The sequence below is a fragment of the Tamandua tetradactyla genome, chromosome 17 (genome assembly GCF_023851605.1).
Source record: "Tamandua tetradactyla isolate mTamTet1 chromosome 17, mTamTet1.pri, whole genome shotgun sequence".
NCBI lineage: Eukaryota > Metazoa > Chordata > Mammalia > Pilosa > Myrmecophagidae > Tamandua > Tamandua tetradactyla.
Genome location: NC_135343.1, coordinates 48,423,351 through 48,449,846, shown reverse-complemented (window position 1 = coordinate 48,449,846; position 26,496 = coordinate 48,423,351). Strand labels below are relative to the sequence as shown.

Here is a 26,496-nt window from a genome sequence, read left to right as displayed (position 1 = left end):
GCTCCTACTTCCCGTACTGTGGCCTAATGCTTACCTCACAAGCACTCTGACCTCCGGGCTGAACACCCAGTAGGACATGTTTCACAGCCTCCTCCAGCCTCTCACATTCAAGAGTCCCTGCCTGACATTTCATGTTCTATGACCTCAAGTTCCCTGGGTGAAGCTTCTCCTCTTTTCTCCTCAGAGCTTGCTGGACAGCCTGGAGCTGGAGCCCACTTACAACCCGTTACATTTTGGGAGCCACCTGTACTCATACCTGAATAGCACCTTGGCCAAGCCTCAGGGGCGACTCCATTTAAGCTGGGAGAGCCGGGCCCTGAGAAAGGTACAGTTCTGTCTATCCCTTCCCTTCTTAACTTCTCTTCCTCCCTTCTACGCCCAAACTCCAAGAGAGCCAGCCCTCTTCTCTTGCCCACATCCTCCCTGGTAGAGGGGAGAACCAGATCCATAGGGGAGGAAGAAAATGAGTGCCCCTTTATACTTGACAAAGGAAATTACAGGTCCTACTGGGAAAGGGGACTTGACTGCTTGAATATCTCCATGTGATAATGTTTAGATATCATAATTATAGTTTAATGATAATCCCTTAGCCATTTAATAGGCTGTTGACCCACTAAGCAATCTGGCTGCTCTAGAACCACAACCCTTTTCTTGAAAGAAGCATAAGGGAAGGTGGGAGAAGAAATGCCCCCAAGAAAAGGGAAATTAACATTCATCGAGCACTAACCATTTGCCAGGTTCTGTAATGAGTGCTCTCACCTATATTTTTCTCGTTCACTCTCACAGGATCCCTGCAAGGTAAGGATGAGTTCTTTTTATGAGATCCATATTCTGCAATATTGGGGCTTCCTTTTGCCATTATTAATCTTTTAATAAGGGAATTTCTGAAAAACTCCCATTTTGTCTCAGCTAAATGAAACAGCAGAAAGCTGTTTCCAAACTACACTGCAGTGATAGATATGTGGAAGCAGAGCCCAGCATGGTTTAGACTTATCAAAAGTCTGCTTGTGGGGGCGGTACAAGGGTGGCTCAGTGGCAAGAACTTTCACCTGCTGAGCTGGAGACCCGAATTCAATTCCCGGAGCCTGCCCATGCCAATAAAAAAAAAAGAAAATCTGCTAGTGGGCAAGCTACAAGCTGGCAAACAGGGCCTCAGCAAGAGACGGTACTGGTTTCTGATGCCACCACTGCAGGAGTAGGACATCTGAAGGAGATCGAACAGTAAGCCCAGCAGGGAGGACAGAGGATCTGTCCCTGCTATCTCCAGAAAAGGCTCTGGATGCTGTCTTTGCAGGGTGGGCAGTTGCAGACCAATCGAGTTCGAGCTACAGTGGCCCCCCTACCTATGACTCCAGCCTTAGGCAGAGCCCGCAAGATGCCAGCAACCCGGAAAGCTTCCTCAGAAGCCTTGCTGCTTTCCAGTGAGGAGGAAGAGTATCCCTCCAGATCCTAAGTCACCTGCATCAGAGCGCAGCTGCCCTGCCAACCCTGACCATGCTAAGGCTCATACAACAGCTGCCTGTGGCTAGGCGTGCCCTCTACCTATCTGAGCCTGCGTGAGCTCAGAGTGACTGGGAAACAGACCCTCAGTGCTACCACATTCCATAGCTCAGACCAGGATGAGACACCTCCACACCTCTCCCTTCCCAAGCAGGGTTTTTTGTCTTTGTTTTTGTTTTGATCATCTGATACTGTTAACAGAGATGGAGATTAAACACAAGTAAAGCCTCTACTATTGTTAGGAGCATTCCCAACCAAGAATTTCTCCTTGTGTAAGCAGGTGGATAAGGTCAGGTTCCCATCAGGAAACTGGTCCTCAGGAGATAAGGATGAGGTTTCCAGAGCTCATGAAAAACAAGAATTGAAATCCACGCCTCATTCCAAGGCTGGTGCCCTGCCACTGTGCCCCCACACTGTAGCTTCCTCCAGCCTCCACACAGTGGTTGGAGCTTGCACCTAAAGGTGGGGCCCAGGTGGCCTCTCCTCCAGCCACAGCCCCCAATACATTCCTGGTCCTCCTCCGGGTCCCTTCCACACCCATCCAGTGCACCTTGCTGTGTCTCCTCACACACACACAAACCTCTTAAACCTAAGTGGACTTTAATGAAAATCTAACTTGAAAAAAAAAAAAAAATATATATATATATATATATATGGCAAAGGGCAGTGCAAGGTAAGAATCTGGGCATAGTCCAGAATCTCTCGACACCCTCCATCCAGGTCCCTTAAACAGTAGCCCTGCTGACAAAGCACCCCTTTCTGAAGTCCTGGTCTAGCAGCTGTCCATTCCTGTGGGGAGGGGAAGGTCAGGAGTGCTGATTCCACCCCCACCCCCTATCATTTGTCCCACTTCTTAGGACTTCTTGGGATCCTTCCCACTACCCTGACCCTTCAGGTCTAACACAGGTCTATCAGGCCCCTAGTTTCTACTGGTTTCTTGATTGCTATAGTCTTCCTATCAACTCCCCAGCATTGCCTTTCTTCTCATATGGAGCCCTCTGACTTGAGCCCAGTCCTGTGGCTCCCTGCTCTAGAGAGCCCACAGTCCCAGCTCCCTGAGGCTCCACTCTTCTGGACCTTGCTATACAGGGCAGTGTCTGAACTGTGGCCTGTAGTGCCACTATCCAATTCAGTACCAAGTTCAGGGAAGGCTGGGCGCTGGGACTTGGGAGCTGGGAGGGGCTTGGTGCTCCGAGGGGGTGGCACAGCATAGTCGTCAGTGGCAGGGTTGTAAGGGAGTTCATAGCCCTCCTCCTTCACCCGAGCCTGGCACCACCAGGCATCCTTGGGCTCCTGCGGCAGGTCATAAAGGCCCCGGGGAGGAGCTGGGGCCAGGCCCTCAGGTTCATCATAGATGGGGTCCTCTCTGGGGTCCCTCAGCTTGGCCTTCAGCAACTGCTGCTGCGCATGCTCGTACAAGTCCCAGTAGAGGGTAGGTTTCTTCAGCTGTACCCCCTCCCTAGCACAAGCAAGGGTGCTGTCCAGGGGGTCTGAGTATAAGGAGTCCCGGGAAGGGCCTGGAGGAATGCGCAGGGAGTCCATGGGCTCAGCGTACAGGGCTGGGGGGCCTCCCAGGAGCTCCTTGGGACCAGGAGGGGAAGCCAGCTGCCCCCCTGTCCCCTCTCCTTCATGGGAATCAGTACTCAGAACATCGTGCCCCTGGCCAGCCCTTCCCTGGGCCTTCTGCTGATGGATGGCGGTCTCAACTGCCTGAAAAATGTCATTTCCCTGTGCCGTCTGGAAGGTGAAGGTTCCAGGGCCAGAGGGGCAGCGGCGGCCGGCCTCAAAAGAGAACATAACCTGAAGAGGGTATGGAGAGAAGCACATCATCAGAGTCTCAGGGCCTGAAGTAGCTAGAGAATCAAAGAGACTACCTGGGGAGGGAGTGGACTCAAGGGGTAGGCCAGGTAGGAGGAGCCCAAGGGGCAGAGTTTCCCTCCTTCCAGTCCTGCCCCATCCCATCCTCAGCTGGGGAACCCCAGAAGCCCTTCCCCATAGCCCCCTCCCCGCCCCCACCTTGTCTCGACCATAGCGACGGAGCAGAGTGTAAGGCCAGGAAAGGAGCGGCTCCAGGCTCTGGCTCCCAGACCTCAGGGTCAAGAGAGTCAGCTTCTCAGCCTCAGCCCTCAGCACATAGGAGCCGTGCAGGCCACAGCGCTCTGCAGCCTCAGTCCTCTGCACAGTCACCCAGAACTGGGATCCTGAAAGGAAGAGCCATTAGATTCAAGGGGCACCTGGTCAGAACTGGGGGTTGGGGGGCTGGTGCAGGGAGTGTAGAGACCAGAAAGTATTGGGGAGCACAGTGCCCAAGCACTCACTCCAAGTCAGACTTCCGGGGCTCTCCCCCTTCCCCCTGGGTCCGGGAACCCTCTAATAACCCCTTTCCAAAGTCACCCCTTCTCGCGATCCCATTTTTGCTTCTCAAGCCTCTACCTTCCCAGGAGGAGCTATACAGAGAGTTCTCCAGCATCTCCAAGGCAGAAAGCTTGGGTAGATTTTCTGCAGGCGTCGGAGCCCAGCTGCCTTTCTGTGTAAAGAAAGAGTGTCCAGGACTCTCCCTAGCGTGGCTCCCGGGGTCTGAGCCAGCTGAGACCTCTGCTGCCGTGACCCTCATCCTGCCCCCCGCCTCACATCGTCCCTTGGGCCCAGGGCCATTCGCCCCAGACCCCTTCCCACTCCCCGGAACCCCTCACCGGAAAGGCGTTTCGGCACAGTGTCTGCACCCAGGCGGCGCTGGACGGCGCGTCAGCTGCCAGCAGGTGGGAGCGCTGCGCGGTGTCCAGGCGGAAGGCGGCGGCGCCGGGCTCAGGGGGGCTCTCCACAGCCACGGGGGCCACGCTCACACACTCCGCCAGACGGATTACCTTGCAGTCCAAGCGGCGCGAGCCCCCCCGGCCACCTCCAGAGCCCGACCCCTTGTGGTCAAAGAACTCGAGCCGGGCTACGCCGTGGGGGCTGGCCGGGTAGAGCACGGCCCAGGTCTTTTTCCACCTCTGCGGAGAAAGCGCGAGACTCTGAGGAGTGCGCTGCTTATCTCGAGCGGCCGCTGGCCGAACGGGAGAGGAGGCACTGGCTCAGCTCTGGGGCTTCCCGACTGGGCAAGAAGTTTCCCTAGGAGATCGCCATTCCGGCTCCCCAGGAAGAGGGAAAGCGTAGCCCGAGACCCGCAGACGCTTCTCCCGAGTGTGCAAAGCAACTTCGGAGGAACGTCGCGGGACTCTCCGGGTCCCCGCGCCGCACTCCAACCCGCTGCCCACCCCTCCCTCCTTCTGGGCCCTCTCGCCCACCTCTAGCCCTGCTGGGGTTTAGCGTCCCCAGCCCCTACTACCTTGGTCCCGAAACGCTGACTCTGCAAAAACAGAGGCCCTTCCATCACCGCCTCGTCCATGGCCCCCGGCGGTTCCTTCCGCGCTTCCTGGCCCCGCCGGCTGGAGGCGGGGAAGAGGCGGGGCCGGACTCGCCCGGGGCGGACCACGCGTGGGGAGGGGGGCGAGAAGCGAGCGGGAAACGGGATCCCCAGAAACACCCGGCGGCCGCCCTACTTCCGGGCCCCAACCCATAGCCCTGGGTGGGTGGGGGACAAGTAGCTCTACCATGAGAAATTTTGCGGTCTCGGGCTGAGCGTAGGAGCTGCGTGTGACGTTATGATCCCCTCATGACATCAGAGTGATGGCGTGACATCACCCCGAAAGTGGCCGCCGGCACCCTGGGGCACAGGAGGGGCCACGGGCATCCTCCCGGTCTCAGTTTCCCTGCCCCGGCCCGACCCTAACCCGGCCCGAGCTGAGCTGTTTACGCTCGGCCGAGCCGGGGCTGGGGGCGGAGGGGCAGGGCCGGGGCTGGAAGGCTTCGAGCCACAGCCCCGAGCCGAGCCGGGCCTCCCGTCGCCACCGGGCTGCTGCCGGGGGCTGTCGGTGGCCCCGTGGCCGCTTGCGTGTCCAGATCCCTGACCGCAGCTACCCGGCGTCCAACCGGCGAGTAAAGAAAGCTTCTTTGAGCCGACCGGGAGGCTGGGGCTGGGGCGCGGCGTCGGCCAGTCCCGCGGGGAGGGGAGAGCCGAGGGAAGCCGAGGCGGGGCCAGCGAGGGAGGAACCCCGGGAGAGGGTGGAATGTAGGCGGGCTCCAGGGGACATGGGCGGGACTAGCGGAGAGGGGGGGGCCTCCCCTGGCCGAGCACTTTTTTTTTTGGAAGTCTTAAGACAGAACCCCGGGACCGGGACTCTTCATCCAGCCCCTAAGGCCCCGCTCAGCCAAAGGTAGGGGGTGTTAAGCTGTCCGCTGAAGGAAGAGGAGTTGAGGATGGAGAGGATGGTGAAGGGACCAGGGAAGAGGAGTGGCGTGGGTTGGAGTCAAGGACAAGCCAACCAACGGAGGGTTTTATTATTATCAAAGGGGAGATACAAGAAAAGTGGAGAGAAGAAGCAGATGGTGGGGGGCAGGGGTTCCAAATAAGGCAGCTGAGAGGGCTCTAAGGCTGGGGGGCTCCTCTGTGAGGCCTTACCCCTGGCCAAAGTCCCCAGAACAAAGCTGTCTTGTTGGGTTGTTTGTCTGGGTTGGGGGAAGCATGCTCTGGGGGCCCCCTGGCTGTGGAGGGTCTGTTCACGGCCCCAGACGGAGAGAGGGCCTTGGCTGCCGTGCAAATCCGCGCCCTGGCCTCTGGTTGCCGGGTGACAGAGAAGGCGGTGTTGGCCGGAGGTTGTGTTGGCTGGAGGCTCCGACCACCCCACCCCATCTCTGCCCTGCGTGAGGCCTGGCCCTCCTGGGCCCCCTGACCTGATGGGACATCTGAGAGCCCATGAGCCTGGGCAGAGGTGCAGAAGTTCCCTGGATGGTCTGGTCTCTGCCCTCCCTGCAACCACATCTTCCCCAGATGGGACTCTGCTCCGCTGCCATTCAAGGGATCTGAGACCAGAGGGTCTCTTGGGCCCCAGTGGCCTGCCTCTCTCCACAATCAATAGGGCTGTCAGTCTGTGTGACTGACGGAATAGGGTCATCTGGGTTCCTCCCACATCTGCTCTTTGGCTCCCCCCTTAACAGCTGCCTGTACCTTTCCCTATTTCTCCCTAACTCCGTGTGCCTAGCTCTCTCCCTGTCACATTCTTTCTGTCTTCACTGTCTCTCTCTTCCGCTGCCTCTTTCTGTTTGTCTCCCTTGCATTCCCACAGTTTCCCTTCATCTCACATCCTGTCTGTCTGGGTCTTCCTCTCTCTGGGTCTCTTGCTCAGACTCCGTCTCTTTATCTTGACCTGTCCCTGACCCTTGGTCTCTAAAAAAACAATCACTCTTTTGACCTCTGGGTCTCTCAAACTGGGGGGTGGGAGCAATGGAGGTGATGATGGCAGAACTAGGGAAAGGCACAGTGGAGCGTTACAACTGATTGTGAAGATTTATTATTTACACGGGGTGGGGGGGGCAGCTGTTTGCTCCCTCTTCCCCTCTCCCTCCATCTGAGTCTCCTAGTCACTCCTCTTTGACTGTGTCTCTGCTTTTATTTAGAGTGTGTCCCTCTTACTGTCTCCCACAGTCCCTGAGCCTCTCTCACCACGGTTTCTCTGTCTCCCTCTTTGGTCTTATTCAGGGTCTGTTTTTCTTTCACGACATCTATCTTTGACTCTGGGCCTCGCTCAGTCTCTGTTTCTCTTCCTCCCTCTCTCTCTCTCTCTTTTTCTGGGGCACGCAGGCCTTCTCTGCCATGCAACCTGTCAGCATCTGGCAGTGGAGCTCATGGGGTCTGCTGCTGTGCCTGCTGTGCTGCTCGTGTCTGGGGTCTCCCTCCCCATCCATGGGTCCCGAGAAACGAGACGGAAGTGAGGGGCTACGGTTCCGGCTGGCTGGCTTCCCCAGGAAGCCCTACGAGGGCCGTGTGGAAATACAGCGTGCCGGCGAGTGGGGCACCATCTGTGATGACGACTTCACACTGCAGGCTGCCCACATCCTCTGCCGGGAGCTGGGCTTCACGGAGGCCACAGGCTGGACCCACAGTGCCAAATATGGCCCTGGAACAGGTGAGCAATGCTTCCAGTGGCCTAAATGCAGGGAGAGGGAGTATCAGATAGCACAGTCACAGAGAGGGACACAGGGAACCAAAAACACCCAATGTCAAGAAAACCTATGGATGACAAGCCAACACAGTCACTTCCCAGGTTCATGTGACTTTAGGTTGTCAGTTGCTTTCTCTGAGCCTCAAATGTCCCAGTTGCAAAGTGACTAAATGATCTCTAAGTTCCTTTCTGCCACAAAAGTGTGTGAGTCTACAAAGCCACATGCCATGGAAGCCCAGATACAGGTAGCCCTGTATTTCAGTACAGCTGGTTCCGTGGGAAGGTGAAAGCCGGCAAATGATGTCTGGATGTCCCAAAGCCAGAAGGGATCACAAATACATACTGCAGCTACAAAATCAGGTTACAAGCCAGAGCTGAAACCAACAAATTGGAACCGAATAAGGACAAACATGAGGCTTAAGACAGGTATGGGGAGGGGGGTTAAGAGCAATTTGAGTGAGACCTGGGAATACCTGGACTGTCTGGGCCCACTGGGATTGATAGGCAGAAGCTAATGCAACCAGCAGCCAATGCCCCAGTACCCACTGGCTAGACCACTTCGGGAATAAAATGTCTACTTGTGAGTGCCACATTTTAAGAGAGACACTAGAAAATGGAAATAACTTTTTTGGCAGCCAAGTTTTAAGGAGGAATAGCTGAAGAAACCAGGGACATTTGGTCTGGAAAGAAAAAGCCTTCAATGACAATTACAAGACGGTTGTCTTCAGTTGAACAGGGCAGTGATGTGACTGAGCGATTTTTCTGGATGGCATCAAAGGACTGAGACCTAGTGGGGGAGTCATCAACAGTCCCAGGAAGTCTCTGATGGGGGTAGCAGCCAGGTGGGGCGGGAGGAGGGTATCCAGCAGAAGCTGAGCAAGCTCTATCAGTGGGTGCGTAGGGGTCTCTGCACACCGGCTGGGACGGACGACCTTTGATGTCCTGTCCAATTCTGAGAGGAAATCAGTGCTGTTCAGTGCGGGGTCCAGCCTGAGAAGAACAAGGGGCAGCATAGTGGCACAGGCAGGGAGGCACGTGGGAGGATGTGTGGCTCCAGTAAAAGGATCTTAGATCTCCAAGCCTCACAGACTGGGCTCAAACACCTGCCCCCATCTACTGGCTGTGTGGTTGGTCTTAAGCAAGTTACCTAACTTGTCTAAACCTCCATTTCCTTATATAAAATGATGATGGTGTCTTCCTGGCAACACGGTTCCTAGAGTGATCATATATGTACAGAACCTAGCAGTGTCTGACACTCACTGGGTACTTGATTAATTGTAGTCATCATTGACCTGGTAAGGACTGATCTGAACTTCACTGTTGACTCAGTTTTTTATTCACCCTACTAATTTCTTGAGTAGGCCCAGATCACCACCAACTCTCTGGCAACTGCGTGCCCCTTGCCTATTTCGTTGCAGGGTTCCCTGTCCCTCCCCCCCCACCCCATCATCTTCAAAGAAAAATAGGATCTTCACAGCCAGGTGGGAAACCCCCAGGCTCAGTATTTCTAATACCCCCACCCCTCCCCCCTGCTATCTCCCTCAGCCTCTCTCAGTCCCTTCATCTCCCCTACTACAGGCCGCATCTGGCTGGACAACCTAAATTGCAGAGGGACAGAGCAGAGTGTGACTGAATGTGCCTCCCGGGGCTGGGGGAACAGTGACTGTACCCACGATGAGGACGCCGGGGTCATCTGCAAGGACCAGCGCCTCCCTGGCTTCTCAGACTCCAATGTCATCGAGGTCTGCAGTTCATCACACACACACACACACGCACACGCACACACACACACACACACACACACACACACGCTTGCGCACACATCTAGGATAGCCAGACAGGGAAGGCTGTGGGTGGTGATATGTGGTTAGGGCAGATCTAAACACTAGGGGATCCCAAGTGCCCCAAGAGATAATTGGGGTTAGTGAGCAGCCTGGAGGGGAGCCCAGAGGCTGTAGGGTTGGAGATTTTTATCTTTAACATTCCAGTCACTAAATCTGGCATTAGTGGCTCTACCCTCTTTCCTCATCACACAGTCACACATCCTGTGCTCTCCCTGGCCTCAGATGGTCCCGCTGTCCCTGAACAGCTCCTTTCTTATTCTCTGCCTCCTTCAAGGCCCTTTGTGCAGCACTCCCCCAGGCTCTGGGCAGAACGGGCCCCTTCCTCAGCTCCCTCAGCAACCTTACCCCCTTCTCAGGTCCCAGCAGTCCTCCCATGGTTGCAGGGACGTCAAGGCCCGCCAGACTCGGGGTTTCCTAGGAGCAGGTGCTGCCTCTCTCTCGCAGCCCCCTCTCAACCCCGCCAGACCCCTGAGTTTACAGCAAGCTCAGTCAGAATTCCCGAAGGCTGGCAGGACCCATGGAAGGGGCGAAGGTGCTACTGGGGTGCCCCTGCGTGTGGTCTCCCCCCAGGTAGAGCAGCACCCGCAGGTGGAGGAGGTGCGGCTTCGACCAGCCGTTGGGCGTGGCCGGCGACCCCTGCCTGTGACTGAGGGGCTGGTCGAAGTCCGGCTTCCCGAGGGCTGGTCACAAGTGTGTGACAAAGGCTGGAGCGCCCACAACAGCCGCGTGGTCTGCGGGATGATGGGCTTCCCCGACGAAAAGCGGGTCAACACGGCCTTCTACAGGTGAGGGGCCGCGGGGGCGGGATGCTCCTTGTGGAAGCATGTTCAGAGATCCTGGAGAGGGTCCGGGGGCGCAGGGGATCGGGAAGTGGGGAGGGAAGGCGCAGCGAAGCTGGAGCGTTGAGAACTCATTCACCGCGGGAGCGCGGCGAGTGGCAGGGCGGGCCCTGGGGTCCCGTGACGCCGGCGGTTGTCAGGCAGATCCCGCGGGTCCCAGGGCGCGCGCTTGGGCGTCGTCTGAGCCCAGGGGCGCCCGCGAGTCCCGAGGGGCGCGGCCGAGCTGTGGATCCGAGAGCCTTGAGGACCCCTATGGAAGTTTCATCCAGAATTTGCTCTGGGCAAGGCGCACGAGCCTCTCCACGCGCCCTAGGGTCCACGCCTCATGGATATAACGAATTGCACGAATGGACGGCCCGGGGTTAGAGCGCCTCGCGTCCTTGGCGCATCTTATTTGGCCATCTTGAGCAACAGAGAGGCTCTGAGAGCACGCATATATTTGGGAATCTTTACATTGTCTGTAATCTTATATTTTGCAGGCTACAAATGCTTATTCTCTTCAGCTTTCTTAGGCCCGTTTTGCAGAAAGATCTCTTCACATCTAAATGACCTTTCTCTGGGTACAATATTCCAGATGTAGTCTGGGAAGAAAAAGTCCTACTTTGATTAAAGCAGCCTAGATTTTGCATTACCTTTCTGTTAAGGCAGCATCACAGTGTTCACATTGAACTTGTGGTTGCCTGAAACCAGTTCAGAAATTCTCTTATTCTTAATTCTAATAGAGCAAGTTTTCTTAATCTAAGTAGGTTGTTTGCCCTATTAAAATGGTTTCCATATATCATTAAAAATTATTGAAAAGCCATGATGATCTCATGAAATTATCTCAGTTCTTAATATTATGTTCCATCCATTCTCCTTCCCAGCCTCCTCTCGTCCACAGACATAGGAAGAACTTCTGACTGCATCGTAATCATGGTTAAAATTGTTGAAATGGTTAAAACCAAGCTCTAGCTCTTCTTGTGAAACTTTCCTCCCGGTTTACATCAAGCCTTTAATCATCAGTTGTGAAATGTTTTGTTTTTATTTTTGACCAATTGCGAACGAACAGAACAGTACAATGATACAGCCTACATTCCTCTATCGCATCTATAATGAAATCATGGGACATTGTACTAAGTCCAGATACACTACATTCCACAGCCATTCTCCAGCCTTCCAATGTAGTAATCCCATCAAAAAGGGAAATCCTGGTGGTTCGAGTGAGCTTACTTTTATTGAAGTCTTTTTACATCTCTGAGGATCACCATATTCTTTCCTAAATGCTCACAAATTTTCTATTTAATAGGTTATTCCAGAGTTACTTATTTAGCTGTAAGTTGAAGAATCCTTTTTCTTCTTTTTGAAAGTCTGTGCATTATCCAATCTCCAGTCTTTTCTACACTTGCTCAGATTTTACTTGCCTTGGCTCTGAATCACATCTTAAAGTTCTTTCAGTCCTGAGGAACATACTTTTTCTGGTCTGTAGACTCAAAACATTTTATAACAGCTATGTGCTTCTTTCCTATTATCTATCTTGGCGCTGTATGTCTTTCTTTTTACATGTTCTTTACTTTTCTTAAACCAAATGGAAAGTCCTGAAAGATTGGTAGGATTTAAAGAGCAGGCATTCCAAGTGAAGAGGACAACATAGACAAAAGTGCAGAGATTCATTCATTCGATATTTATTGAATATGTAAACTCTGTGGCAGGCGCTGTTGTAGACACTAGGAGTTCAACAGTGAACAAACAGACAGGAGTTCCTGATCTCATGGACTGGGAATAAGCAGACAATAAAGAAAATAAGTAAATAAAAATGTAAATGTAAGGGTGGTAAGGAGTATAATGGATAAAAGTAAATTAGGGAAGGAGTTAAGAATAGGAATGGGATTGCAGTTTTAAAAGAGTAGTCAGGAAAGGCCTATTTAAGAAAAGATTGAGAGCAGGTGGGCGCACACTATGGCGACATCAAGATGAGCGTTTCCAGGAAGAAGGATAATAAATAGAAAGATTCTGGGGAACGTGTGTATGCGCGCACGTGCATGTGTATGTGTGCATGCGCGCGTGTGTGTGTTGTGTGGTGGAGGGGAGATGGGAAGCATCCTTGTCATACACCATGAAGCCACTGAGTGAACAAGGGAGAATATGACAAGAGATGAAATGTAGGAGGGGTCAGGGGAAGAAAGGAGAGCCAGATCCCTTAGGGCCATTTTGGAGACTTTGGCTTTCACTTTGTGTGAGATAAGAGGATTTTGAGCTGAGGCATGACATCTGACTTCCACTTTTACACTTGATGTTAACCAAAAGGCCGAGATGTGATGACTTCCACTTTTAAAGGAGTGCTTTACTTTATTAAGGATAGACCGTAAAGGGTAGAGTAGAAGCCAGGAGGCAGGAGACTAATTAGGAGTTGGTTGTCTCTTGAAAGCCAAGTAAAGAAAGTGAAAGGTGATGGTGACCAGTGTAGATGGTGCAAAATGATCAAATTCTGTATGTAGTTCAGGGTAGCACCAACAGGATTTTCTGATAGATTTGGTGTGGCATGAGAGAAGAGAGGAGTTAAGGATCATTCCATGATTTTTGGCCTGAGCCCAGTATGGAGTTGGCCTGAAAAAGGGAAGACAGTGGGTGGAGCAGGTTTTGTGTAAGGATGGAGGAATAGATTAAGAAGTTGGTTTTGGACATGTTATATTTGAGATTCTTTAAGACATCGAAATGATGAGACTTAGTAGGCAATTGGATATATGACTCTAGAGTTCAGCTGAATAGAAGTATTTAAAGTCCTGAAACTGGACAACATCACCAAGAGAGTAAATGTAAATATAAAAAGAAAAAAAAATCCCCAAGGACTGAACCATTGGGAGCTTGAGAATGGGGAAAATAAGGTGAAATGTAGAAAGTGAAGTAGGAAAGAAACCAGGAGACTATGATGACCTGGAAGCCAAGTAAAGTACTTCAGGGAGGAGAGAGCAGTCACTGAGTGAATGCAGCTGATGGGCCTAAAAATCTGAGGACTGAGAAGGAACCATGGGATTTAACACTGTGGAAGTCACTGACCTGGATAAAGATGATAATGAACAGGATGTATTTGGAAGACAGTAAGTTGACTATAATAGAAAGTATATGCTAAGAAATACTAGAAGAAATATTTGAATAGATGAAGAGGTCAGATAATGGCCACTTTTCTTCCAAAATTGGAGATTTTGACCTTTGTCCTCCAGAAAAATTAAAAATAAAGGCATTTGTATGGGACAGTGCTAAAATAATACGAGCGTTTTTGAAAGTTTGCCTGTTAGCATTGAATGGGTAAAGGAGGGTCTAGCTGCAGTAAGACTAAGAGTTTGTGGTAAATGAAGCTGATTAGGAGAGTGACAACAGAAATGAAGGGGAAGGGATAGATACAAAGTGACTGACAGAATGCATATAAAATAAGAGAAGGGACACCTAAAATGTTTCTGAGGCTGCCCGAGAGAAGGGTGGTACCATGTCAATATGAACTAGCTTTCAAGGTGGGTTATCCTTGGGAAGTTTGAGACCCAGACATTTTTCCTAGGTGGGCTCAGCCAGTAATTTTCAGAGATCAGAAGTATTTGCTGTACATATTGGAATCTCTTACTGAGTGTGGGATATGAAGGCTGGGGGAAGAGATATGCCAAAGTACAGAGGTCATACTTAGTAGGGAAAGAAACTACAGGAGTCTGGGAAATGCCATGGTGAGTGATCTTATATATCTTCTTTCATAGGTCAAATCAGACAGAGGGAGCATTCTCATTGTCATAAAATGATAAAGGAGAGACAAAACTCCCATCCTCAGAAAAAGATAACACATCTGTAAGCTCTTAAAACATGCCAGTGTTGAAAATCAGTGATTTCTGAATGGGAAAATCAGAACCTGATATATCTATTGTTTTTAAATGTATTTTGGTGGTTCCATGCTAGAACATGTGAAAGTTGTGGAATTTTTGAAGAGAAAAGGAATTTATAGATAATTGAACCATCTACTTGACTGCTCTTTTGCAGGTAAGGAAATTGAAGCTCTTAGGACTTAAGTGCCATTTAAGAAATTACTCTTCTGGCTTACTTCTGTTCAGCAGTTATTTATTGAATTTCTACAATATGTCAAGCACTTTGCAATGTTCAGAGAATACAAAGATGAATAAATGCTGGGAGAGATAATTAGGCATCTGATCAGAGAAGTCCGATTGGGCCATGTTATGGGTTGGGGCTTATGGATACCATTGAAGTGTTTTAACAGGTAGGACAGTGAGTTGACATGATCAAGTTTGTGACTCCAAAAGATCACTTTGACTACATTTTGGAGAGTAGTTTGCAAAGGACTAAAAGTGAATGGATTGGAGAGAATTATATAGGAAGTAAAATTGACAGAACTTAGGACTGACTTTGGGAACTGAGGAAGTAAGATGTGCCAAGGTTGACTGCTATGAGTTTATTTTTTGGACACACTATGCTTTAGATGACTTTAAGACATTTAGGTATAAACATCGAGAAAACAATTGGATATACACAGTTGGGTGTGAATGAGAAAGTATGGCATGGGAAGAGAAGAATACTTATTCAGAGCTCAAAAAACTTCAATGACTAGGTAGAGGAGGAGCCTGAAAAGAATATCAAGAAAGAGCAACCACAATTAGAAATAAAATCTGGCAATTGTGCTATGGAAGCCAAGGAAGGAGAGAAAAAACGTCAGCAGTGTCTGATGCTTCTGGAGAGACCAAGAAACTGAAGCCTGAAAAACTAGATTTCACATCATTGGAATTAGTACAGAGTGATGGATGGGGAAAACCAGAAAGGAGTGGGTTAAGAAATGAGAGGGAAGAAAGGATATGGAAATGATGAGAACTGATAACTCTTAAGTTTTGCTGTGAAGAAGAGAAGAGAGGTGAGGTCTAGGGTGTGTGGGTGTGGGTGTCAGAATCTGAGTATGTTTAAAAGGATTCAGGGATTCAGTTGAGAAGGAGAGTTTGATTACAAGACAGAGAAAGGATCAATTCATAAACAGTTGGGGGAAGTGGCCTTTGAGAGGAGAGAGTGGGAAGGAATGAGAATAGGATATGTAGATGTAGATAAATTTTTAAGTTTGATGGTGGAAGGAGCAAATGATAGGAAAAAACAAGCATATCTGTAAATGAAAAAATGTAAACCAAGACAAGCAGTATCAGCACTAGTCTTAAATAAGATCATTTAAATATCTTACGGAAGAGGTCATGTTAAATTCTCCTGAGTACTACTCCAGAGATCAAGATTATCTCTCTGGGTTGACTGGTGAAAGAGAGAGAGAGAGAAGGAGAAGAGAAGGAGGGGAGGAAAGGGGAAAGAGGGAAGGAGGGAAGGAGGGAGGAGAGAGAGAGAGAGAGAGAGAGAGAGAGAGAGAGAGAGAGAGAGAGAGAGAGAGAGAGGGAGGGAGGGAGGGAGGGAGGGAGGGAGGGAGGGAGGGAGGGAGAGACAGAGAGAGAGAAAGAAAGTGCCAAGTGAGTTTCATTTGAGACATGTTTGAGAAAAAAGCCTTCGGAGAAAAGTTTCACACTATATTTGTAAGATGAAAGGCTCTAAACTCTTAATAATGTTCCTGGAAAGGGACTAAGAGTTATGTGGGCTCTTTGCTAGTAATGTTGGCTGTGTTTGAAGTTTTGGCAAAAGGGGCAACTAAATAACATCCTCAGTTTAAAATATGTATGTTCCATGCATTTATAGGAGCAGAGAGACAAAACTTGTGGTCACCTATAAATAGTTGGATAGGACAAAGAGGGCCATAATTAAAGTCTTTAAAATTAAGGGAAGACGGCAGTGCAATGCTGGCTCAGTGGCAGAATTATTGCCTGCCATCCTGGATACCCAGGTTCGATTCCCAGTGCCTGCCCATGTTTTTAAAAAAAAAAAAAGTCAAAATTAAAGAATATGAGAAGAAAGAGATCCAGTACCTAAATTCCAGACACTAGACTTAAGGCAACCCCTGGAAGAATGAAATGTCAATTATTTAAGCCAATTAAAAAAGAAATGAGGTTTTAGAGTTTATTTTCTTGGAAGTAATTTTGGGAGATTAGCTCAGTGTATAAATGACCAAAGTATATGGGATTAGAACCTGGGCAGGAGAGGTGCTAGCATCCTAAACAGCCTGGCTCAGGCTCACTGGTCAGACCAAGATAATGTCCCTGAGGCTTGCAGGCTTGGTCTCTGATTCTGTTTCTCTGGCCTTAGGCCTGTACAGTGATAGAGGCCAGAGAGCATCCAAAGAAAAGGAAAAGAGATAGTAAGCCTTCCTAGGCCTGACCAATCTAGTACCCTCTCCTAACCTGGTCATTCTGGTAATCCTAGCACCCTTCTACTTAAACACCCTTTCCCTCCACCCTCCCTTGAGATTCAGGTCAGCCTAATCCCTGGACCCAGGATTCCTTATTCACCTAATTTCTGTAGGTGCTTGTATACGGACACCATCAGTCCTGAGTCTGTGTCCTCCGCTGCTGCTCACACATAGATTCATGTGCTTATGAGGCCAAACAGCCATGGAGGGCAAGGCCTCGGGAGTATCTCTGCCTCCAGGAGCCCTTCTGACTGGGAAAGAAATTTTACTCCTGGTCCCAGCTGTGCTAGCATTTTTCACTTGGCTCTAGATTGATCCTGACTCTATTATTATCTTGTCCTCACAGAAAGTTGAGGAAGCGAGCGGCCAAAGCCTCGGCCCGACGCCCCAAGCCCCTTGGAAGGTAATGGGGCGAGAGCCCTGGGACCTCCTGCTGGCCCCTGTGGCCCCTGGAGGTGGATGGACAGATGGCAGCCAGTCCATGTCCATCCTAGAACCCATGCTGACAAATTAGGGATGTGACTGGAAAATGCCCTTTCCAGGGTAGAGGGGTGAGGAAGCAGGCCTGGGGATGGGGTCTTTAATCTTAGGGGACACAAGGAGGATATAATGCAGGAATGGCTGAGGAGAAGCCTCCCCATCTTTATATTTCCTCCAAATAGCTTGGACTCCAGCCTCAGCCACCTGTATTCTTCCTCCTTGCCCCCACTCCTCACCTCCTTTAATTTACCCACATCCCTATTCTCTCCCCACTCTTTACCTTTCTTTTATCTCCTCTCTCTCACCTACCTGGGCTGACCTCACTGGACTTCCCACCACTGTTACTAAATCCAGAGAGCAGCATGAATAGTTCACTGATTTTCAGCAGTCAATATATGTGGAAATTCTGTCTGTCCTCCTTGGCTCTTTTCACACTCTGCATGAAGTACCCTTCCCAGAACCAGAAGAAATAACCCTCTACCGTTCCTGGGCTACATAACTAACCACTACCTCTACCAACCTCTTTCTCCTTTTGCAGACCAGTTACCAAGCTTAAAGTCAAAGCAAAACCCCGAACAGGCAGGGTGCCAATCAAGAGGTAAAGTTCAGCCGGGAGGCGAGGCAAGGGAGTGTGACGTTATGATACGGGGGAGGGGCCTGGAGGTGCGCCAAGAGGGGTCTAAGACAGGCTGGTCTGGCTGAAAGAGCTGCCCAAGGTAAGGGGTGAGGGGTGAGGGGGAGCAGCGGCGACGACAGCAGGTCCCCTGCCAGGTCATTTACTGCAATATCAAGTATGCCTGGACCTTACTTTAGTCTCGGGACTTATACTTGCCACAGGATTTTTGAAAATCTCAGTAGAGTTCATCCACTGACACCCCTGGTTCCACATGTTCATTTGTCTTCCCCCTATAGTTCAGATAGAGAATCTGGTGCTTTCCTCTTTTGGATGCCATTTGCCTCTTCCCTGACAGCTTAAGCTTGCTGAAGAGATTAGTGTTCCCATCCCACATTTATTAATTTTTTGGGGGAGGGTGCATGGTCCAGGAAACAAATTTATTAATTTTTTAAAAAGAAGTTTTCTAAAAGTTTTAAGTAAGTGCTTCCAGCTTACCTGAGATGGAGGTGAGACTCGGGTCTCCTTTGGATGGAGTCAGATAGAAGTCCCTGCCTCTCTGGTCAGTTTAACATGATTAAACTCCAGTTTGCTATTTTCTCCTAGGTTCCTTCAGAACTGAAGGAGCCGAAAGCTTCCAGCCCTGAGGATTACTTCCTACTTGGCTTCAAAAAGGGGGCTGAGCGTTAAATACCTCCCTGATAACTGAGGGAGGAACTGAGGGGCATCCGTCCTTTTCTGTTTCCCCTCTTCTCCTCAGAAAGGCCCAGGACCACCCAGTGGTCCTCTGGATCCCACGTTCCCCAACTTTCTTCTTGATGGTTTCACAGGAGCTCAGAACTGGGGGTTTCCCTCACTCCCACATTAAAGTCCATACTATAGTTTTTGCTTGGTTAATTGTGGGGAAAGAAGAGGTCAGAGTTTAAAAGAAAATGTCTTTTTCCTGCGATGGCTTCTTGGACTTTTATTTTCAGCCAAGCAGGACTCTGGAAGAACCCCTGATCTCTTTTATCTTCAGATCCATTGATTCTTAACTCCCACGGAGGTATTCTGTAAAGTCTCCAGGCTTCCATTGTTTGCTTCTTTTTTCATGTCTTCCTAGCGAGTGGCTTCAAGTCATCATATTCCTTCCTCCTCCACAGCAGATGATGGGCACATTAGTGCGATAATCCACCGCGAGGCCAGCGCCTCGGCCACCTGCCGCGCCAGATCTCATCTGGTTTCTTCCTCCCTGGGCTCGAATCAGCTGTTCTGGGAAGAATGCGTTTCTCTCACACGCGTACCTCGTACCTCGCTGCGGCCTCTCACTGCATTGTGTTGATGAGCAAGTCCCCTCGTTCTTTTCAGAGTTTCTTAGCAGGTTTCATGCTTGGAAACTCTAGTTTTTGGCCCTATTTTCTTGCTCTGGTGGCTTACTGGGACATTCCTTATATTCCTTTATACGTTTATATTCCTAAGTATAAATGTAAATTTATATTTAAATTGCAGAAGCACAGAGTAACTCATTAATGACTATTGTTCCTATTGGCCCAGGTCCTGGGATTTCCTTACCATTTAGGGGTTCTCATCTGCCCTCTTTCTCTGGTCATGTAGCCCCCCAGCCTTTTTCCGTCTGCATTTACACGTCTTCCCACCTGCGTATGCCAGCCCAGCTCTTCCTGTGCCCTCCGGCTGGAATGTTCTTCATAGCTCCCCATCGTACTCTGGCCTGCAAAGTCTCCAGCTCAAAAACCTCTGGCCTCTTTCATAAGCCTCTTCAGTCCCAAGGCTTACTCACACCTCTGCCTCCTGACTCATCGGCTAGCTCAGGCTCGGCTCGGCAGAAAGATGTGCTCACTCCGGCTCTCCAGGCTTCCTGTTTGTGTCGGCCTCTCCCTTCTGACCATCCCTCCCAGCTGGGCAGTCCTGGCTTCCCCTTTCTCTTTGCACCACAGCCTTTAGAGCCACGGCTGCCAGAAGCAATTGGGGACGAGGTTTCTGTTGGGTGGGTAAGGACAAGCCGTCTGCTCTTAGGGCTCTTCTCCTGCAGGGGATCCCCAGAGACCCTCTGTCAGGGTAGTCTGGGCATTTTCAGCCTGGACACTTGGCATTCCCTTTGTCTCTTTGGATGAAATCTCAGAAGAAAAGCGGGGAGAAGGGAGAAAGTGGCGGTCATAAAAAACTGGGGGGATGAGGGAGGCAGGGAGCAGGAGGAAGATTGTGGAACAGAGGCAGGACACTGTTTTACCCTACTGCACCCCACTCCTGTCCCCCCAGGCTGCTGGCCCAGCGGCAGCAACACTCCTTTGGTCTGCATGGGGTGACGTGCGTGGGCACGGAGGCCCACCTCTCCCTCTGCTCCCTGGAGTTCTATCGTGCCAATGACACCACCAGGTGCCCCGGGGGGGCCCCTGCGGTGGTGAGCTGTGTGCCAGGCCCTCTCTACGTGGCGTCCAGTGGCCAGAAGAAGCAGCAGCAGTCGAAGCCTCAGGGGGAGGTGTGTGAGACAGTGACTATGACATCCCCACCCCAGGTGGAGAACCCCTGGCCTGGCCATCCCATGACTAAGCACAGCCCTGACCTTTCAGGACAAAGAGGAACCTTTCAGGGGGTGGGCCACAGACATGATATCACCCCGCCCCCCTCCCAGAATCTCCTTCATCTCCCAAATCTACTTAGCCCACTCCATGCTAATGTTTCCTTTCACTCGTTGGGCATGTGTCTCTCTACTATAGGCCCATGTGCGTCTAAAGGGTGGAGCCCACCCTGGAGAGGGCCGGGTAGAAGTCCTGAAGGCTGGAACGTGGGGCACAGTCTGTGACCGCAAGTGGGACCTTCAGGCAGCCAGCGTGGTGTGTCGGGAGCTGGGCTTCGGAAGTGCCCGAGAGGCTCTGAGTGGTGCCCGCATGGGGCAGGGTGAGGGGGAATGTGGGTGGGAGGGAGTGGGAAGGAGGAGGCAGGCACACCTAGAGGGTCCATTCCTTGGGAAGGTTAGGATACCCTGAGCGGATGACAGTCCAGTGACAACCCCTGACCTTTGACCCCTGCCCCCAGGCATGGGCGCCATCCACCTGAGTGAAGTCCGATGCTCCGGGCAGGAACCCTCCCTCTGGAAGTGTCCCCACAAGAACATCACAGCCGAGGACTGCTCCCACAGCCGGGACGCAGGGGTCAGATGCAACCTGCCCCATACTGGGGCAGAGGCCAGGGTTAGTCATTCTTTCTGCCTGGATTCAGGTCCTACTTCTCATCCTATCCTGGTCTCCAACCTGCAGTCTGGTAGCCCTGGCCTATTATCCCAGGCCTTGCCATCCTGCAGCTCCCATGGGACCCCATCACCTGCATACATGCCTCTGACTTGCCCTTCCACCACATTCCTGCTACAAACTCCCACTTACCCACCCAGAACTTTGATTTCATGTCACTACAGATCCGACTCAGTGGGGGCCGCAGCCGACATGAGGGGCGAGTTGAGGTGCAAATCGGGGGATCTGGGCCCCTTCGCTGGGGCCTCATCTGTGGGGATGACTGGGGGACGTTGGAGGCCATGGTGGCCTGTCGGCAACTTGGCTTGGGCTATGCCAACCACGGCCTGCAGGTGAGCAGGAAGGGGGTATGGGGGGGGTCAAGGCTCTGGCCTCTCCTGTCTGAGTTTGCAGCCGATTGAAATTAGCCCTTGGGCCCAGGAGGCTGGGTCCTGGGGCCTAAAGAAATCCCTACATACATCCCCAGGAGACCTGGTACTGGGACTCGGGGAACGTAACTGAGGTGGTCATGAGTGGAGTGCGCTGCACAGGGACTGAGCTGTCCCTGGATCAATGTGCCCATCACGGCACCCACGTCACCTGCAAGAGGACAGAAACCCGCTTCACTGCTGGAGTCATCTGTTCTGAGAGTGAGTGTAGACTAGGGTGACCCAAGCCAGGGAAGAGAGGTTCCAGGCCTCTCTTTCCTTTTGCAAGGAAAGGGAGGGGGCTGTAATCTGAAGGGACATACCTTCCCCTGAGAAAACCAACCTTACCCACCCTGGGGGTAAAAGCACCCCCATATGTCCCTGCCCCTCAGCAATGGTTTCTAACACTCTCCTTCCTTCCTGGGGCAGCTGCATCTGATCTGCTCCTGCACTCGGCACTGGTGCAAGAGACGGCCTATATTGAGGACCGGCCCCTGCACATGTTGTACTGCGCTGCAGAAGAGAACTGCCTGGCCCGCTCGGCTCGCTCAGCCAACTGGCCTTATGGCCACCGGCGCCTGCTACGATTCTCCTCCCAGATCCACAACCTGGGAAGGGCGGACTTCAGGCCCAAGGCTGGGCGCCACTCCTGGGTGTGGCACGAGTGTCATGGGTGAGAGAGTAGGGGGTCAAGTAGAAGGGCAAGGCCACGGGGACAGGGCAGGCAGGGATGGGGCAGGGAAGAAAACAGGAGTTCCCCTGTCCCCACAGGCACTACCACAGCATGGACATCTTCACTCACTACGATATCCTGACCCCCAATGGCACCAAGGTGGCTGAAGGCCACAAAGCTAGTTTCTGTCTAGAAGACACTGAGTGTCATGAGGGTGAGTTGGGACCCAGAATAGACTACAATATCTCCATCCCACAGCCCTTCCTTATACTGACATACACCACTCCCTTCAGATGTCTCTAAGAGGTACGAGTGTGCCAACTTTGGGGAGCAGGGCATCACCGTGGGTTGCTGGGATCTCTACCGGCATGACATTGACTGTCAATGGATTGACATCACAGATGTGAAGCCAGGAAACTACATTCTACAGGTAGCTGGGGTCTGAGATTTCCAGAGGGCAAGCTGGAGGAGGGTCAAGGACACCTTTGGATTTGAAGACAACTGGGTTAAGCGGCCTTTCTCCCACTCACAGGTGATCATCAACCCAAATTTTGAAGTAGCAGAGAGTGACTTCACCAACAATGCCATGAAATGTAACTGCAAATATGATGGACATCGCATCTGGGTGCACAACTGCCACATCGGTATTTGGGGGAAGAGCAGACTGGTTTGGGGGGTGGAGGGAAAAAGTCCTTCCTTCTCTTTTCCCTGAGTTGCTTCTGTGTCCTTTCACCTATCTCTGACCTCTCATATCTGTAGTTCTACCTACCCCTTCCCCACAATGGGTCAGTCTTCCTGTCCCTGCCCAGGGCTCTCCCAAACTGCTTGATCACCCTGCAGGTGATGCCTTCAGTGAAGAGGCCAACAGAAGATTTGAGCGCTACCCTGGCCAGACCAACAACCTGATCATCTAAGTTGGCCCCACCCTCCTCTCTAAACCACCACTGGCCCGACCTGCTCTGAGGCTGCTGATATCTCAGGAGCTTACCAAGAAACCCATGATGTCAACAAGCCCACTGCACTCATCCAGCTGTATACCATGTTATGTGGAAATGTCAGGAAGCCATCATTCTCCTTTCTAGGCCAGCTTTCAGAGTCCATGGCCAAGCACAGGGAATTGTGCACCCAGGCCCAACACTGAGCAGAGCCCGTCACAAAGAGCAGCACCCAACTAACTGCCCATGATGACTGATGGCAGCAGCTGGTTTTCTTGACTAGGGAAGTCAGGATGGTCAGCTCCAGTATCTCCCCTCAGATCAGGGAAGATACCGCCTTACCTCTAGCCTTTTGGTGGGGGAAAAGATCCAGCCCCCCCCCCTCATTTCTGACTATAATGTGTTGCTAGGTATAATTTTATTTTATATAAAAAGCATTTTTGTGATTCTTCAGAACCCAGGGACCAGTGCTGCTGGTTGGAGGGACCTGCCCCCCACTGATTCATCTAAACCTCTGCCCAGGTGTCCTCAGAGCCTAGGCCAGGAAGGCAAGGAGGAAATCAGACAGAGGCCTCACATTCTTGCTGCTCCGTTCATTCTGTGACCTCAGGGGTCACATACAGGGTCAGTGTTTCTGGTCCCCGTCGGATCTGCACTGCCAGCTGGGATTGGGTTCGAACAGCTTCATAAACATCTTCAGCATTTTGTACTAGCTGTTCCCCAATGGCCAAGATTACATCACCCGGCCGCAGACCAGCCCTAGGGAGAAAGATGGAGAGAGAAAAGGGAGGGAGTGTGCAGCCCCATCCAAGGGCAGCCCCACAGCTCACCCACCCTCCCCTCCTGGCACAGCCTCTCCCTCACCGGTGTGCAGGGGAGCCCAGGATGACTTTATGGATGAGGACGCCATGCTGAACATCAGGAAAGCTTGGCTCTCGAAGCTGTAGTTCAGCCAGAATGCTATAAGGATACAGGTCACTGTGTTATCCACATGCTGCACCCTCCCCCTCTGGGTTCACCGCATGTCTCTCATCAACACACTGACAGTCATACAGACAGGACACAGGCCAGGTACCACAGATACAAAGGCAGGTCACTTTCTGCCTTCTAGCAGTTAGGAAAGCTAATATGTACATAAAAGATAACTAGTTCCAAATGACACACAGTGTTAAATCATTGACATTAATGTCATTCTTAAGTCCTAAGAGACTTAAGGGGAGAGCAAGACTAAGACTAAGGGGAGAGCAAGACTTGAGCTGAGCCTTGAAGGACGGGTCTGATATTTAACCATACAAAGTAAGAAAAGTACAAATAAAAACATGGGAGCAGGAAACCAGGTTGGCTGCAATAGAGTATTCATACAGAAAGTAACAGGAGCTAAGTCTGGAAGGCTGAAATAAGACAGATGGAAAATGGCCTTTAAACACCAGGTTAATGGATCAAATGCTTTAAATCAAAGCAGGAGCAGGACAAAAACAATACAGTGGCAGCAGTACAAATGAAGCAGGATGAGAAAGTCAAGGTGATGAGAGGGACAGCTGTTCTGATAGCTCCAAATGTGAGGTGGCTTAGATAAAAGGCAGCAATGAGGAACAAGGCCCAGTAGGGGTGCCCCTAGCCCAATACTGATTACACCGGTGGTCCTCCCTGTCACTATCCCTAACACTCCTACCTGGGAGTCAGAGTCAGCATCATCACCCCAATGTAGCGGCGCTGGGACCCACTGATTTCAAACCAGGAATCTATGATAGAAGGACAAATGAGTCACAACGAAACCCAGCTATCTTTCCTACCCCCTCTCTCCTCCCAACTGACGCCTCTCAATCAAGTCCCAATAAAAGCCCCTCCTTATGCTCTGCCCACCACTTAAAGGAATCTCCTTCCCCACTAAAGCAGGCTCACTCTTCTTTTCCCCACGATGCAGAAATTCTCGAAGGCGATCAGAAGGGATGGCAAAGGAGATTCCAGCTGTGACCTTCATGGTGTTCACCCCAATCACCTCCCCATCCTGTAGGGACACAGGCCCTGATCCATAGCCCCCCAAAATAGTCCAGGTTGGGGGGACACTGGACCAAGGGTAGCAGGGAATGTTGGGGAGATCTGCTTGGATCCTGGGAGGCAGCACACAAGAAACTTAACCAAACATCCTTGAATTAGGGAAAACCCACCCTCCCCACACTGACCTGGGACAGGCATTCTAAGAAGATGTCCAACTCACCAGGTTAACCAGGGGACCTCCAGAGTTTCCAAACTGCAGGACAAGGAGAAAACATGAAAGAGATCCTGGGACCCTGAGCCTGGGGGCATAACCAGGATGTAGACACTCTCTCCAAATTTTATCCTTTCCTAGCCCATAAATGAGTGGCAACATTCTTGCAGCCCAGTCCCTGAATCTGAACCACAGTCTCCCCACCTCCAACCCAGTTTCTCCTTTCTCTCGCATGAGAACCCACGTCAATAGCTGCATCAGTCTGGATGTATTCCACATTGGTTTGGGGGAGTCCCAGGTCTCTGGCTGGGCGCTGAGCAGAGCTGACAATGCCCGATGTGATCGTGTTCTGCAGTGCAAAGGGACTTCCCATGGCGACAACAAACTCCCCTTGCCGAACCTCGGCTGAGCGGCCCAGGGGCAGCGTGGGGAGAGGTTCCTACCGCAGAAGGGGCCAGAGAGAACTGTCAGCTGGAGAAGCAACCAAATCCAAAGTTCCAGACAGTCTCCCACCTTGAGAGGGTCCCAATTCGACCCCCACCTTGGTCTGAATCCTGAGCGTGGCGATGTCCGCCACGGGGTCCACAGCTGTGACCATAGCCTCATACGTGTCACCACTGGGCAGTCTCACACGGACCCGACGTCTATCAGCCACTACATGGGCGTTGGTAACGATGAGCCCATCCGCAGCCACCACGAATCCTGAGCCGTTTGAGATAGGGACCTCGCGGCCAGAGAAAGGGTGCCTAGGATGGGGGTGCAGCACATATGTGAGGAGGCTTTGACCCCTCCTGCCTGTCCACCCCTCCGGGGCCTCCCGGTCTACCCCACCGTTACCGGCCCAAGATCTCGATATAGACAACGGCAGGTGCCGTCTTCTCCACCACATCTGCAATGAAGTTATACTGGCTCCGGGGAGAAGTGGGAGGCGGGCCAGGGACCGCAGCTAAGACCGCCTGGGGGCCTCGCCCCCCGCTCCATAACAACAACAACACCGCTCCCCCGGCCCCCAGCGCCACCGCCAGCCACACGCGCGGGCGTGTTCCGGGGGTCTCTGAGGCCTTCTGGGGATCGGGAGTCCCGGCGGTCAGCCGCACGCGGGATTCCGGAGCCCCCGAAGTCAAACATGCCCAAGGTCCAGGGTCCCCAGCCGACGACGGGGCCGGGGGATTGAGACGCTCATACGTCAGTCGGGCCCGAACGTCGGGAGTTCCTGACGTCAGCAAGGCCCGGAGGTCAGGGGTCAACACGGGTCCCGTTCCCCAGCGAGTACCCCCCAAAGCCCGCCATCTCCAGAGGCTCTGGCCCACACCGCGCCCCGCCCTCAGCGCAGCCATGAGCTCCGCCTCGGCTGTCTCCTGACCGCCCGGCTCAGAGGCGGTGCCCTGGACGCGAGCAAGCGGACAGCGGGACGC

General features: G+C 51.9%; 4 protein-coding genes across 11 annotated transcripts in view; 2 read left to right on the top strand and 2 right to left on the bottom strand.

Moving 5' to 3' along the window:
- M1AP (meiosis 1 associated protein) overlaps positions 1-2,028 on the top strand; it is a 120,398-nt gene extending 118,370 nt beyond the window's left edge. The window contains exons 8-9 of one of the 3 annotated variants that reach the window (XM_077134681.1): positions 185-325; positions 1,295-2,028. In XM_077134681.1, coding sequence (XP_076990796.1) covers positions 185-325; positions 1,295-1,453 — 300 coding nt within the window. In that variant the 3' untranslated portion in view covers positions 1,454-2,028. The remainder of the gene's footprint in view (positions 1-184; positions 326-1,294) is intronic. The other 2 variants (XM_077134680.1, XM_077134679.1) reach the window with 2 other exon arrangements.
- Positions 2,029-2,062: 34 nt separating this feature from the next.
- On the bottom strand, positions 2,063-5,356 carry DOK1 (docking protein 1). Of its 2 annotated transcripts, XM_077134682.1 has the most exons (5): positions 4,829-5,356; positions 4,194-4,493; positions 3,934-4,027; positions 3,517-3,701; positions 2,063-3,300 (listed from the first exon to the last, which is right to left on the bottom strand). In XM_077134682.1, exons 1-5 carry the CDS (start codon positions 4,886-4,888, stop codon positions 2,485-2,487), a joined length of 1,455 nt encoding a protein of 484 aa, XP_076990797.1. In that variant the 5' UTR covers positions 4,889-5,356; the 3' UTR covers positions 2,063-2,484. The 2 variants fall into 2 exon arrangements, with proteins under 2 accessions (XP_076990797.1, XP_076990798.1); XM_077134683.1 differs by lacking the exon at positions 4,829-5,356 and having other exon boundaries at positions 2,092-3,300; positions 3,934-4,023; positions 4,194-4,254.
- Positions 5,357-5,652: 296 nt separating this feature from the next.
- On the top strand, positions 5,653-23,328 carry LOXL3 (lysyl oxidase like 3). 3 transcript variants are annotated; one of them, XM_077134664.1, is made up of 16 exons: positions 5,653-5,756; positions 7,181-7,505; positions 9,120-9,283; positions 9,956-10,170; positions 16,866-16,922; positions 17,538-17,597; positions 19,869-20,088; positions 20,327-20,507; positions 20,646-20,800; positions 21,022-21,189; positions 21,324-21,486; positions 21,694-21,937; positions 22,036-22,151; positions 22,231-22,367; positions 22,470-22,581; positions 22,778-23,328. In XM_077134664.1, exons 2-16 carry the CDS (start codon positions 7,193-7,195, stop codon positions 22,849-22,851), a joined length of 2,379 nt encoding a protein of 792 aa, XP_076990779.1. In that variant the 5' UTR covers positions 5,653-5,756; positions 7,181-7,192; the 3' UTR covers positions 22,852-23,328. The 3 variants fall into 3 exon arrangements, with proteins under 3 accessions (XP_076990779.1, XP_076990780.1, XP_076990781.1); XM_077134665.1 differs by lacking the exons at positions 16,866-16,922; positions 17,538-17,597; XM_077134666.1 differs by lacking the exons at positions 5,653-5,756; positions 7,181-7,505; positions 9,120-9,283; ... (1 more) ...; positions 17,538-17,597; positions 19,869-20,088 and having other exon boundaries at positions 10,102-10,170.
- Positions 23,274-26,493, bottom strand: HTRA2 (HtrA serine peptidase 2). Of its 3 annotated transcripts, none has more exons than XM_077134669.1 (8): positions 25,919-26,491; positions 25,623-25,827; positions 25,326-25,520; positions 25,091-25,123; positions 24,775-24,880; positions 24,545-24,614; positions 23,737-23,832; positions 23,274-23,631 (listed from the first exon to the last, which is right to left on the bottom strand). In XM_077134669.1, the coding sequence occupies exons 1-8, from the start codon at positions 26,416-26,418 to the stop codon at positions 23,466-23,468; spliced, it is 1,371 nt and encodes a 456-aa protein (XP_076990784.1). In that variant the 5' UTR covers positions 26,419-26,491; the 3' UTR covers positions 23,274-23,465. The 3 variants fall into 3 exon arrangements, with proteins under 3 accessions (XP_076990784.1, XP_076990786.1, XP_076990785.1); XM_077134671.1 differs by having other exon boundaries at positions 26,267-26,490; XM_077134670.1 differs by lacking the exon at positions 25,326-25,520 and having other exon boundaries at positions 25,919-26,493.
- Positions 26,494-26,496: the final 3 nt, after the last annotated feature.